Below are 13,510 nucleotides of genomic sequence, written 5' to 3'. Positions count from 1 at the left end.
TTCCATGTTTCAGTAAATGACACCAGGCTCACCAGCAGTGACTGAGTGATTAGTTTATCATCCTCTTAGTGCAGCCATCTAGATCTTTAACTCTTTAAGCAGTGGCATTTAAGTCTTAAGAACACCCAGGATCATGCCTGAGGCTTTAGACATTCTCAATTCAAGCAAATCTTGGATATCAAGTGAAATTGAAGAAAAGAAAGTAGGTGGATGCATTCTGATAACACTTTAACAAGTCAGGTAAGCTAAATTGCAAATAAACACCAGGCTTTTTGCAGAGGAAGCCAATTCTCCTTTCCTGGGACCATTTAGGTCATTAGGTGTCTGAGCAGCATAAAATTACACAGAGAAAATCTAACAGCATACAAAAAGAGTGAAGGGTGACAAATCTACATTTCCTAAGACCCAGGGATGAGGGGCAGATTTTTTTGGCTGGATTTGCTATTCACATCTCATGGGGCAGTAAAATGAACAGTTTTACAAAGCAATTGATTATAAAAAAAATATGTGAGCTGAAACATACTGTGCCAATGCCCTCGTGCTAAAATCTTGCTCATGCAGAGATGTGTAAGTACATAAAGTTGGATAGCAACAAAAGTCTTTGGAGAATGAAGGGCCTCTACTTACTTTGGAAAAGAAAGATGCAGGAGGATTTTCAGACAGAAGGAAAAGACTTTGACCTGTGAGCTGCTGACCAGCTGTGCCTGCTGCTCAGCAGCATGGATCTTCACCTATCATCTGATCTGCTCAGTAACGCGAGCCAGATCACTATATGTGCCCTCTGCCATGGGAGACATGGAGCTGCTCACCCTGTAGAGGCAAAGTGCTTTGGGAGCTCTGTTGCTGGGAAGAGTCTGAAATGTGCGAACACAGCATTTACATGCTCAAGCAACAGAACAGAGCCCAGCCTTTATTTATTTTTTATTTTAAAAATGCCTTTTTTTCCACTGGCTGTGTTTTTTGGTTTTGCTTGTTTGTTTTTTTTTTTTCCCCAGACTGGACTTTGAGTTGTGCTGGTTTGGGTGAAAGGAATTTTTGCCCAGCAGGGCAAGGGTGATCCTACGTGGACAGGGAATGGATGATCTAGGTGAGAGAAATTCTCTGTATCCTGAAAAGGGTTGAGAGTGGATTGGGAGCTACCTCTGAGACAGCAGAACTGTACACCTCCTGCAAGCATAGGCAGACTAGTTAGGTCTCAAATTTTCTGGTGACTATTGCTTCACTCCAAGGCCGTAGCCATTCTCAACCCTGTAGATACATTCAGGTACCTGTTTCAAGTACCTCTACCTAGCAGAAAACATGATGGAAGTGATCCAGTTGTGCCGTCCATTTCAAGGCACCTCCTCCATGGTGGTCTCATCTTGGGCTACTCTTGGTGGCTTACCAGCCGGGGAACCTCTGAAAAAGGAATGGTGACTGTGCTGGTGGCTGCCAGTGGTCCCAAGAGAGGGAAATGAACCACACGACAGCTTTGCAAGTCCAACTGTCCTCATGGCACCACACTGAGAGAGATTCTGTCAGGCTCACCTTGGACAGCTGCTATTTTGTGCTTTGGATCTGGGGTTTGTCTCCACTATCCTTGTCTCAAGTCAATACTCGTTGATTCTAAGAGCTCTTTGCCTTCTCTTTTCATCCTCCGCTCTTCAAACATCTGTCTTAATCCACTTCATTTTCATCTTGCAGTTCCTCAAGCCCCAATCCCACTCAGCCTCTCCTCTGTCCTTCCTGGGCTCAGCCTGGTCTTGAAGTGGACAGGCAGCACGAATTTCCTGCCCTGCTTTGCCTCTGCACCTAACTGTTATGTGGGGAAAGACTGATGGGAGATGAAGTGACTTGCTGAGGGCCTCTGCAGGTACGACAGGTGACTCTTTTTGGCAGCCATGGAGTTAGCTCAGTGTTGGGTCTTTGTGAGGAATGTTTATAATGTGATGCCACTTTTATAAATGACATTGGACATTTGCTCTTTGCAATATCTCTTCAAATTGGGGTGGTGTCATTTGCATACAATACCTGGTTCTGAGTCTTTTTGCCTTATCAGGTATGTATACAGAGGGTGGGAAAAGGCAGCAGAGTCAGCAGGACAGAGATGGAACAAGTAGGAATGCAGGGTGCGACTAGGGGAGCAAAGAGGTCCTCAGGGAAATTGCTGCAACTTAGTTCTGCTTTCCGTGACTCAAAGTGTAACACCAGTGTGCCCAGGGGGCTGGTACTGGGAGATACCAGTGCTATGCTAACCCCAGATCCTGCACAAGTAGAAACTGCTGGTTCAGACCCTTTGTCCCGAGCCTTTTGTTCAAAAAACTAGTTTTAAGCCTATTTCTCTTCATGTCTGGGTGATGCTGTGCACCTGCCAGTTGCGTCATTCTGTGTTGTCTTTGCAGACCAGTGCTAGCCTGTCGTGACACCTTGGTGCCTTTGGCTTCGGCCCTGTTTTCTAGAATTGCATTTGGCCTTGGCTTGGCCCTTTGCCCAGACTGAATTTGCCTTCTTGGTTTTCACTTCTTTCCCATATCGATTTTCTCTCCTGTTCTGTCTTCCTGCTTATCCTTTGTGGTCTGGCTCTGTAAACCCTTCTGCCCAGGTGGACCTCTGTGGGGGTGAGCAACCCCTGGCTTCCAAGGTCCCTTCGTATGCAAGAGAGAGTGAGATATGGGATGTCTTCAGACTTACTCCCTTTTTGCCATTTCATTTTTTTTCTTATTCAAATTGAATTTTAGATATCCCTGTCCTAAAAGTCCTTCTTCTCCCTCTTTTATAAGCCAGTTCCTCAGTTTTATTCCTCTGTAAGCTGTTTGGTGACTGGTATTTTAAAAAATAAAGTAAGTAGATCCTGCAAACAGCCTTTAATAGAAAGCCTACTTTGCCTGTGGGATTAGACACGCACGGTACACACGTAGAACGCTGGTTTGCCCACATCGTTTGGATAAGGTATCAGAGAGTACAGACTGTCTTTGCATTGAAGCCTGCAGGTCAAGAAATTGGCCTCCCTTCAGTTCATGGGCTGTGTGGCTGCCAGCCAGTAATCTAAAGCCCTGATGACTATTTCTGGAAAATGCTGGAAACCCACCTCTGACTACAATGTGTTGAATTCCTAGTTTCCAGGCATATTCAGTTTCGCTTCTTCCTTATGGAGATTTTGCTTCTGTAGTTTTGGAAATGTCCCACAGCAATGATTCCCTTCTGCACTTCTTCTCAAGCGGGTGCGACAGGAGAGAGAGTCAGCCCAGGTCTTTCTTGCTGTAGATGAGACATGAATCACTGGGTGTCTCTCCATGACGTATGGGGCAGTACAACTTTCATTTCATGTGCTGTAAATGAGAGAGATCATACAGAGTCTCTGTGTCACATTACTCTTCCAATATGTTCCCAGGTGCTGGAGCCACACTGAAATGGTTTGAAAGCCTTTTGGTTTGCTGGGTTGGAATTTGAGGACCTGTTTGGAACTAGTGTTTATTTTGGCTTTATTTCTGAGAATGGTGCAAAATGCTCTTGTCCTTCCAGAACGGAGGCTCTGACATGCCTTTAATTCTAATTGCCTCCTTTCCCCATTTTTGTAAATTGCTTTTCACTGTTAAGCATATGCTTAGCCACTTGGATAAAGTAGGTTCCTGGTGATTCAGCCAGCGTCAGAGAAGCACAAAGCTGAACCTAGACCTTCTGAAGTCCAAATCAACTCCTTCATCATTAGGCCAACCTTCCTTTAGGCATCCCAGTACTTGCAGCACTGCACCAAACCTATCGCCTTTGAACTTCCCAGGTAGCTAAAGGCCTCCTTTAGTCTGCTGAGTCAGTGTCTGCATATGATGAAGCAGTGAAGGGGAAAATAGATAATTGCTTACGTAGAAAAGAGCCAAAAATGAAATCAGGTTTCACTGCTGTTGACACGAACAGTGCCCTTGCTCGGGTGCTTTTGTGTAGTAGTTGTTTGGGAGAAGATGTGGGCTTTGATTTTGCTTACAAGTGTTTTTTATTGCCCCAGAATGGAACAGAGCAGGTAGCAGTAAGTAAGAATGTCTCTACCTTGAAAATAAACCCAGCTAACACCTTACTCGTTAGCTTGCTTTATCAATAATAAAAGAGAGCCCTGCCGCACTGTAGTGAAGTAGGTCCTGCTAAAAGGTTTGGCAGGAAGGACTGCAGGTTGTTTTAGCTCCTTCCTTCTGCCGCACAGGGCATTACCCCTTTCATAAGGATTAAACCTGTAAGATATTTGCAGTGAACTCCTGACAAAGCTGCTGCACTAACATGGATTGTTTTGTACTAGAATAAGCCATCAGGGTCCTGCCTTGGTTAGGATCCTGCTGCTCTTAGTATGTTTTAGCCAAATGTGATGGATACATGTGTGTCTAGGTGTGTTTGTGTGTACACACATTTATATACACATACATGTTTTTAAGAGTACATATGACACAGAGCGAGAAGTAGGACAGTAGCTTGACAAGGAACACCCACAAAGCCCATACAACCTGCAGCCTCATGGATATGTGTGTGGAGAAGGAGCCTTTCCCTCAAAAGCGATCTTTTTCTTGTCACGTGTCTGTGGGAAGCTCATGCTCTGTTCATACACGTTCATTGTGTAAGGTTATTCAGTGAGCACCTTCTAAAAACGATCTTTGGTCTGATGATTATTTGTCACCAGGCAACTGGTACAAATGAGCCCCACCAGTTTATTATTGCTGGAAGTGGAGGCCACAAGGCAAGCCTGTGTTTCCCTAGCAGGATCCTTCCTCTGTGCTTTCAAGTGAGGATGTTCGCATTAATGAACTCAAAATTCAGCCATGTGCTGACATTTCCCAGCACTTCTGATAACACCTACCAGTAAAGTCCTTTGCTATTGCTGAAAATCAGATAGAGCTGGTGTGAACTATTTTTGCAGCAGTTGTCTTGCTCTGCTTATTTACGCCTTGTATTAGTGTTTGAAATCATGAAAGCTTCAGATGATAGCAGATCTCAAGATACAATTAAAGGACAAAGACAAATGTTGGCACCCTGGAGGTGCCACATGGTTGTGTGGAATGGTAGATTTGGCAGCGTTGCTAGGCAGTGAGGAAGAGCAAAGCATTTGAAATATCAGAGTCGCAGCCGAACTCAGACAAAGCTGCATATCAGTGTTAGAGACACACTGAAGTGGTATGTATGCTAAGGGAGCTGCCAATGCTTGTGGTATTCTCAAAAAGTATTCATGACTCAACAAATCCAAAATGAGTCTGCTTATCTTAGATAGCCATATGACCGTATGGCGTTCGTTAGAAGAATGATGGTCTTTATTAGTACCAGATACAATTTCAGAGCAGGAGGAATGCGTTCTTCATCTTCTGGAGGTCCTTCTTGCTTCTCAGGGATGAAGCTTTGATTGAGTGGGGAGTAATACAGTGCGGAAGCAAATGTGTGCTAAAGGCAACATCTCCTTCCAAAAGCTGCACGAGATCAGTGCATATTCTTCTTGTAACATTGATCAAGGAAACCAAATGATGTATAGATGATGTTACAACAGATGGCTTAAAGAGGTGTTTCTAACACAGTTCAAGAGAATTTAATAACAGACCATTAAAATGGCTCTACCTTTATTTTACAAGTTGTGTTGCTGAAAGACTTCCCTAAGACCCAGGCCTCCTAGTTTTGATGCACTGCACAAGCATCTCTTAAGGAACAATATTTAGCAGCAGAGACCTTACGCTCTCACAGTAGAAGATGGACAATGTATGTATGAAAAGCAAGGGGTGACATTTCTAGGCTTGCTCAGTCTTGGGGATCTTTGAAAAGCGAAAAAATGAATGAGTCAAGTAAAAGCAACTAAACATTCTGCCTGCGTGGGACAGTCAACCTTTTCATAGCATTTAAAATACAATAAAAATCGTCCTTAAAAACTTAAAAAAAGAAAAAGCAGACAATCCTACTGTTTTGACTGCTGTGTATCTGATTACCAAAGACTGCCTTTTTATAACTGCATTTTTTTAATGTTCCCACACTGGTTTTGCATGCATTTGTAAAAAAGCTATCTGGAATAAATCAGCAATCCTGAACCTGATTCTCTTCTTAGCTCAGGAGTGGTTCTAGACATGGTCCTGCACCTCAGTAGAGACACATTAATGTAAAGCAGAAATAACGTCCAAGCCAGGCCCAGCCCTGTGTTTCAGGAGAAGTATGGATTTCTTTATTCAAGAGAAGGTAGAAAATTCTGGTAGAACAGGCCAGCTCTGAAGCATTCAGAGAAATCATGAAAATCTCCGAGTGGTTGTAAAAAATGTTCCTTTCGCCATTCAAGCAGCTGCACTTGTTTTCACCGGTTGTAGCCCGGCTCTTTAGTGAAGAGCTACTTTGGAAAATGTAATCCCTTGGAGTTGTTTGCTCAGTTCTCTTTGTTTTAATTGACAAGCTTAGGCAGTTGAAAGGAAAGGGTAGGAGGGAATTGATCTTAGCACACTTATGGGCATCTCCTCCTGTATTTCATGTCATTAAAACATGTCTGACATACGACTTTATTTATTTATTTATGGTTTTAGGCTTGTTTCTGCTCAAGCACAAATCTGGTGAGACAAGTTTTTTTCCCAAGGCAGGTTGTTTGCAAACTTTGGAGCCCAAAAGGTGCAGCTGCTCTAAAAATAACATCGGATGCAAGAACTGGTTTGGGAAGGTCTCTCTCTGCCCGAGTCCAGAGGCATCTCCTGAAATACTGCCATTAGAGGAAAAGTTTGCCATGTAAACAGAGCTGGCCTAATTTCTAGAGGTGCTGAACATCGACCTGCAGTGCTTGGTGGTAGGTCCTGAGCACACGAAGCCTGGAAACGGGGCAAATGTTAGTGGCTGGGATTTTACCAGGAACTCATCTGGGCAAATCCACAATTACCGGGTTGAAAAAAGAGAGAGCAAATAATTGCCCCTTGGCTAGTGACCTCTGCAAGCAGAGCTGGGTACTCAGGCTCTAGGAGACCTGCCAGCTCCCGGGCTTCTTGCTGCCACTGACAAAACAAGTCTTCTGTCACAGTCAAGGTCTGTACGTACATGAATCACCTCTTTGTCTGGCCATTCTTTGCAGGGTGACGTCCCCAATGACCTGGTGCTTAGCTTCCAGAGGAGGCCAATGGTCGTGCTGTCCAGGTGCAGATTCCCGGAAGGTTTTTCACGGAAGTCAGAGAGGAAAAAACCTGGCACCCAAAAAACAGCTGGGACTGGATCACAGGCAAGAACCACACCAACCCCCCCTCTCACCCATGCGAGATGTGATGCAGGGGGAGGTGTCTCTTGCCTTGAGCATAGACATAATGTTCTTTATTTTTGACATGCTGGATCTTTAAAATGCACAATGTTATATCTACCGCTGAATTAAGCAGTGTTTGCTTTTCAAACCTTCCACATTTGTATTTTTAGCTCCATTTTGGCATTCACTTCTTTGGTTGGAATATATAACACACTCGGTTGTTTAGCGTGCCTGGACCGAATTCAGCCTGTGTGTAACTCCACGGGCTTGAGCAGAAGCTACGTTCAAGGTGAATTACTCTCTATGGGGCTAAGGAAATACAGCTTCTGTAGAACTGCGTTTCAGCTCCCTCTGTAAATGCTACACTATTTCCATCCATGGTTATTCCTTTGTGGTTTGGGTTATGTATTTACATTTTACGGAATAAATACTACAGCTTTCCCCATGACTAACACTTCTTAGTAACCAATAAGCTACTCAAATACACTATTGCCTCCTACAAGAGCCTAAACCACACTGCTCTCCACTGGCTTTCTGTCCCCAGCTGGCCACCTCCTTGCACAGAGGCATGGTTAACCAGCATTACATAAGCAACTTTTTGGATCTCGGTTTAACGGGAGGGCTTACGAGAGCAGGCACTGGATGCCGTGGGACTGAATTCCTCAGTGACAAACATTTCAAACACGGCCGCTCTCTGAGCCTAACAAAATCCGAGTGAGGTCTTTAGACAAAGAGCGTAACGTATTGCTGCTGCTCCCACAAAGAGGGAGCGAGTTGCTTTTCCAAATCCAGAGGTCTGTTTTAAGAGCAGTGCTATACAGGCCCTTGCGTAAACTTTGTTTATAGACTGGAGTATTTTCAATGAAAATGTTATTTAACTTTAAAAAGTTGCACAGCAGCTACTCCAAAAATTGTTTTCCCTTGTTAAGAATAACACACAGTGTGATACATCTGAAATGGCGATAGCAATATTTCACAAATTTTGATGGATTCATAGTCCAAATACCTTGCTAACAGATGTTTCTTTTAAACTCAGAGTGGTGTAGGAATAACTCAGAGATATTACAGTGTCAGCACTGCCTTTTATCTGTGCGTGTCCTTTCAGTGACATCCCCGGGCTTTTCTAATGCACGGGTCAGGTCTGAGCTAAAAAAAAAAGAAAAGTGAAATATTAAAAGAAGTCGTATCTGATCGCGTGCGAGTTTTGGGGCAGTGCTGTAAGGAAGCCGACGCGCGCTGCCGCGGGCTTGCTGTCCGCTTGGGCACAGTGGCCTGGTGGTTTGTGGGAACATGCTGGTTTACAGTCATCATTTCTGAGCTGGCTTTTGGTTGCGGTTAATTGATGAACTTAGGAGTTCCCATGGCCACTCCATGACCACAGCTTTTGGTCTCATAAATTAACTAACTTTTCTCGCCGCGGATGACAGTTTGCCCAACACAAAGGGATACCCCAGCCAGGCAAGGGGACAATATTTTAATGCCCTGGGGGAGTTCTCTTTATTTATCATGGGGTCGTTCAGTCTACCCTCTCTCTCCAAAGTAGGTGGCATCCATGACTCTTCATTGGGGGGGGTCTTTCCCAAGAGCTGCCTTCTCCACACTGCCAGTATGTCCAGTTGATGTACGCTAGTGGCAGACCGGTCTGTCCCCAAACCCCACCTGGGAACAGCCTCAAGCCTTGGGAAGCCTGGCTCTTGGCCTCAACCCCAAAGCCGGCCCAGGGCAATGCTGGGGTTGAACTGCGGGGCAGGGAGCATTCTTCCACCGGGAGACCCCTGTTCGTACCCCTCCGGAGCAGCCGGTCGTGGCCGTACACAACCCGTGCTGGCTTGGGAAGGCGCCTGCTTCCCACCCAGGTGGGGGTCCGGGAACCTGGCCTGGTGGGAAGGAGCAGGGGGTGTTGGGGGGGGAGAGCGTTATTCTGGCAGCCGGCGAGGGAAGGGGGAGGAGAAGGATGAGAAAATCCGGAGGGCGGGTGGGAACCCGGGGCAGGGATAATCCCGGGGCCTGGCAGCGGGCTGCCGGCCCCCCGGGAGCGTGTAGGGGTTTCCAGCAGCGCGGCCCCTCGGGGCCCGGCGGGCGGTGTGAGCGAGCGATGGGAGGAACCAGGTCTCTGCCGCCGTCCCTTTTCTCCCCGCAGCTGCTTCTCATTCCCCAGCGCTCCCTCCCTTCTCGTCAGGCGGAGGGAGAGCCGCTTCCCGACTTTCCCTTCCCAAACCGGCCTCTCGGAGGGTCCCCGCCGTCCCCGCACAGCAGCCGCCCCGCGCCCTCTCCCCCTGGCCCGGCGGGCTCGGTGACACGGACCCCCGGGGGGGGGGACGGACACACACACGGGGGGACACCCACGCCGACGGTCGTGCGTCCCCCCCCCCCACTCCACCCCGGAGACAACGAGAGGGGCAGGAGGGGGCCCCGCGCCTCGGGTTGCGCCAGTCCCCGGGGGATGCACCTGAGCGGAGCGGGGGGGGGGCACGACGACGGGGACGGACCGCGCTCCCCCCCGTCCCACGCCCGCCGCAGCTCGGCACCGGCTCGGTCCCGACCCCCGGCCACAGCCCCCTCCCCGTCCTCTCTTCCCCTCCCCGGGGCGGCGGAACGGAGCGCCGCGGGCCGGGAGCCTGGCGCGGGCGGCGGGGAGGGGAGGGCCGGGCCGGGCCGGGCCGTCCCCCGCGGGGCCGGGCCGGCCGGGGGCGGGCCGGGGGCGGCGGGCCGGGCCGGGCCGGGCCGGGCCGGGCTGGGCTGGCGGGGTGCGAGGCTCCACGTGACTTGCGGGGCCGGGGAGAAAAACCGGGGCCGGCGGCGGCGGCGGCCGCACTGCGCCCGGGCGGCGATCGCGGGAGGCGCTCGGCAGCCGCTGCCCCGAAGGCTTTCGGCGCGCTGGGTCCGGGCTGGCTCTCCAGAATCATGGACTGTGCTGATATGCCTTGCTTGCTGTCAGTGAGTACAGCCCTCTTCTTCCTCGGCTTCGCTCTTTGCTTTTGGTTTTCGCGACGGTTCTTGATTTTTTTTTTTTTTTTTTTTTTAAAACTTTACTTCGTTCTCGTTCCCGTCTCGCCCCCCCCCCCCCACCCTCCCGGGGTCCAGCGGCGGCGGGACGCGAACCCGCGTCCCCCCCCCCCCTCCGCGCCGCACCGCCGAGCCGGGCGCCCCTTCCCCGCCGGGCGCCGGGGCCCCGCCGCCCCGCCGCAGCTTCGGCCCGGCCCGGCCCGGTGCGCCGGAGACCCGCCTGCCCCTGGGGGCTGCCGGGCGGCGAGCAACCTGGGGCGAGCGGCTAATCCCTGCCCGCCGGGGCGCGCCTGCTGCCGCTCGGGGGCTTCTTCTCATGTCGTTTGGCCATTTATTACTATTATTTTCAAGTTTATTCGGAAGAGGAGGAGGAGGAGGAGGGGGGGGTTTGCTTCTCATCCTGACTTTCCTTGTTGTTTGTTGTTGCGTTTTTTACACCCCAGAGACACCATGATTCCTGGTAACCGAATGCTGATGGTCATCCTACTATGCCAAGTCCTGCTAGGAGGTACTAACCATGCTAGCCTGATACCCGAGACCGGCAGGAAGAAAGTCGCAGAGCTTCAGGGACAAGCCGGATCCGGACGCCGCTCTGCCCAAAGCCATGAACTCTTGCGGGGTTTCGAAACAACTCTGCTGCAGATGTTTGGGCTGCGAAGGCGGCCTCAGCCCAGCAAGTCAGCCGTCATTCCTAGTTACATGCTGGATCTCTATCGGCTCCAGTCTGGAGAAGAGGAGGAAAGCCTCCAGGAAATTAGCCTGCAGTACCCTGAGCGATCGACCAGCCGGGCAAACACCGTGAGGAGTTTCCACCATGAAGGTCAGTGACGGGAGGAGGTAAATTCCCAGTCTCAGTACCGATTGGGATTTCCTTGCATTTGGAAGCTCGCAAATGCGTTTAGAAGCAGGACGTGCCCGGCTCTAAATTTATGGGAGGAAAACCACCCCCCCAAGCCTGCTGTGTGTGGGTGACAGGCGTGCTGCTCTGTATTTTTTCCAGCATCCTGTGCTTAACCCGAGCTTGACCATATTTTGAGGTGCTTTCGCTTCTGTTGACAACAGCGAGTTTCCTTTGGTGCCTCTGCCGCGGGGTCACTCCTTGGGCTCGCGTGGATTTAATGGCTCTGGATCGGATGCGGGAGTAAAGTGAGGGCGGGATCTCGCCCCTGGTGTGTTTCTTTTGAACTATCAAAGCGATTGCTGCCTGGTTTTGCTCTTAAAAAAAAAAAAAAAATCCAAAAAACCCCTACTCGAATTTAATACTTACAGCTGTGTGTTTATAAGGTTTATTCAATAGGCTCTTGTAATCTGATCCAAATGTTTCCTAGCGGATGTTTCTTTTCCAAAGTAAATCTGAATTATTAATCCAGCCGCATCATTACTGTGTTGGAATTTGCTTCTTTTTCTCCCCCTGCCCCCTGCGCCCCGTAACAAGGCACCTCTGTGCTCCGTGGCGCCGCATCTCGCCGGGGAGATGATTTTGGAGAGACTGGGGGGTGAAAGCGAAAGTGGAAAAGCCTCCCCGAAAGGGGAAGCAGACGGGAAGGGGTGACCCGGTCTGGGCGCAGGCATGCAGAGGGCGAGCGAGCGGTGCCGGGGCAGGAGCCGTTTCGGGTCTGGTCGGGAGGGATGCGCGGGGGAGCGGAAAGGTGCCGGTGCCTGCCAGGCAGGTGAAGCGTGGGTGCGTGCTGTGGCTGTGGCTGGGTGCCCCGAGGCTGACGTGCTCTTGTTTGCTTTTTGTACCGCTTCCCCTCCCTGCCCCGCTCCCCTCCAGAGCACCTGGAGACCGTCCCGGGTCCCAGCGAGGCACCCCGGATCCGCTTCGTCTTCAACCTCAGCAGCGTGCCGGAAAACGAGGTGATCTCCTCGGCGGAGCTGCGGCTGTACCGGGAGCAGGTGGAGGAGCCGAGCGCGGCGTGGGAGAGGGGCTTCCACCGGATAAACATTTACGAAGTGATGAAGCCGCTGTCGGAGCGCGCTCAGGCCATTACGCGCCTGTTGGACACGCGTCTGGTGCACCACAACGTGACGCGCTGGGAGACCTTTGATGTGAGCCCGGCTGTGATCCGGTGGACCAAGGACAAGCAACCGAACCACGGGCTGGTGATTGAGGTGACCCACCTCCACCACGCACAGACTCATCAGGGCAAACACGTCAGGATTAGCCGATCTTTACCTCAAGGGCGCGGGGACTGGGCTCAGCTCAGGCCGCTCCTGGTCACTTTTGGGCACGATGGGCGAGGCCACGCGCTGACCCGTAGAGCCCGCCGGAGCCCCAAGCACCAGCGTTCCCGCAAGAACAAAAAAAACTGCCGCCGCCATGCCCTCTATGTGGATTTCAGCGACGTGGGCTGGAACGACTGGATCGTGGCACCCCCGGGGTACCAGGCGTTTTACTGCCACGGGGACTGCCCCTTCCCTCTGGCCGACCACCTCAACTCCACGAACCACGCCATCGTGCAGACGCTGGTCAACTCCGTGAACTCCAGCATCCCCAAGGCCTGCTGTGTGCCCACGGAGCTGAGCGCCATCTCCATGCTCTACCTGGATGAGTATGACAAGGTGGTCCTGAAAAACTACCAGGAGATGGTGGTGGAGGGGTGCGGGTGCCGCTGACCCCCTTCCCCGCCACCTTCTCCTCCCCTTCTCTCTCCCTCCCGTCCCACCCCAGAACTGCTTGCGATAGCTGGACTCTTCTCTAAACTAAACGTTCACCTTGACCTTATTTATGACTTTATGTGCAAATGTTTTTGACAATAATGATCATATATTTTGACAAAATATATTTATAACTACATATTAAAAGAAAAAAATAAAATGAGTCATTATTTTAAAGGTAAACGCATTTTGTGTCTCGCCTCTCAGGGTGCTGCTGAGGCTGTGCTGGCTGGGAGTGCAGCAGGGAATATATCTTCTCTCCTTCTCATCTCCCCCCCCCCCCCCCCCCCCCCTTCGCTTTCTCCTCACCCCTTTTCCCCTTAAAGACTTTGCAAATTTTAGTCTTTCTATTTCTCGCCGAGGTACCGCGGATCCCCCGGTGCTGGGGCTGCGCCACGTGGGAGATGAGGGTCCCTGGAGATTAAGAGCTGCTTCTCCCGGCTGCTGGGAATAGAGCCGACCTTGCTAACCTGGCCCAAGCGTTTGCAAAGCAACCCACCAAAAATGCATTTGAAAAGGTGAAGATTTACCTGAGGGCTTTACGCTAAACCCACTGGGTTTTATACCCTTCGTCCATCTTCAGGATTCCCCAGGTTTTAAAACTATTAACATTTCCCCCCCCTCCCTGCCACCCCCTGCCTCCTCCCC

The 13,510-nt window shown here is 50.4% G+C and overlaps 1 protein-coding gene across 2 annotated transcripts; it reads left to right on the top strand.

Annotated features, from left to right (window-relative positions):
* The first annotated feature begins 9,958 nt into the window (after nt 1-9,958).
* On the top strand, nt 9,959-13,045 carry BMP4 (bone morphogenetic protein 4). Of its 2 annotated transcripts, none has more exons than XM_075029493.1 (3): nt 9,959-10,131; nt 10,648-11,024; nt 11,979-13,045. In XM_075029493.1, the coding sequence occupies exons 1-3, from the start codon at nt 10,103-10,105 to the stop codon at nt 12,818-12,820; spliced, it is 1,248 nt and encodes a 415-aa protein (XP_074885594.1). In that variant the 5' UTR covers nt 9,959-10,102; the 3' UTR covers nt 12,821-13,045. The 2 variants fall into 2 exon arrangements, with proteins under 2 accessions (XP_074885594.1, XP_074885593.1); XM_075029492.1 differs by having other exon boundaries at nt 9,976-10,135.
* The last annotated feature ends 465 nt before the right edge of the window (nt 13,046-13,510 follow it).

Source organism: Buteo buteo, chromosome 6, assembly GCF_964188355.1.
Source record: "Buteo buteo chromosome 6, bButBut1.hap1.1, whole genome shotgun sequence".
NCBI classification, from domain to species: Eukaryota; Metazoa; Chordata; class Aves; order Accipitriformes; family Accipitridae; genus Buteo; species Buteo buteo.
Note: the sequence above shows the minus strand (reverse complement) of the source record. Positions and strands in the feature narration are given on the sequence as shown.

Bases quoted from the DNA above. Each gene is read 5' to 3' on its own strand.
- BMP4 (XM_075029493.1), top strand. From the start codon at position 10,103: ATGGACTGTGCTGATATGCCTTGCTTGCT. The intron at 10,132-10,647 runs GTCAGTGAGTAC...TTTACACCCCAG, and splicing joins GCTGATATGCCTTGCTTGCT to AGACACCATGATTCCTGGTA. The intron at 11,025-11,978 runs GTCAGTGACGGG...GCTCCCCTCCAG, and splicing joins GAGGAGTTTCCACCATGAAG to AGCACCTGGAGACCGTCCCG.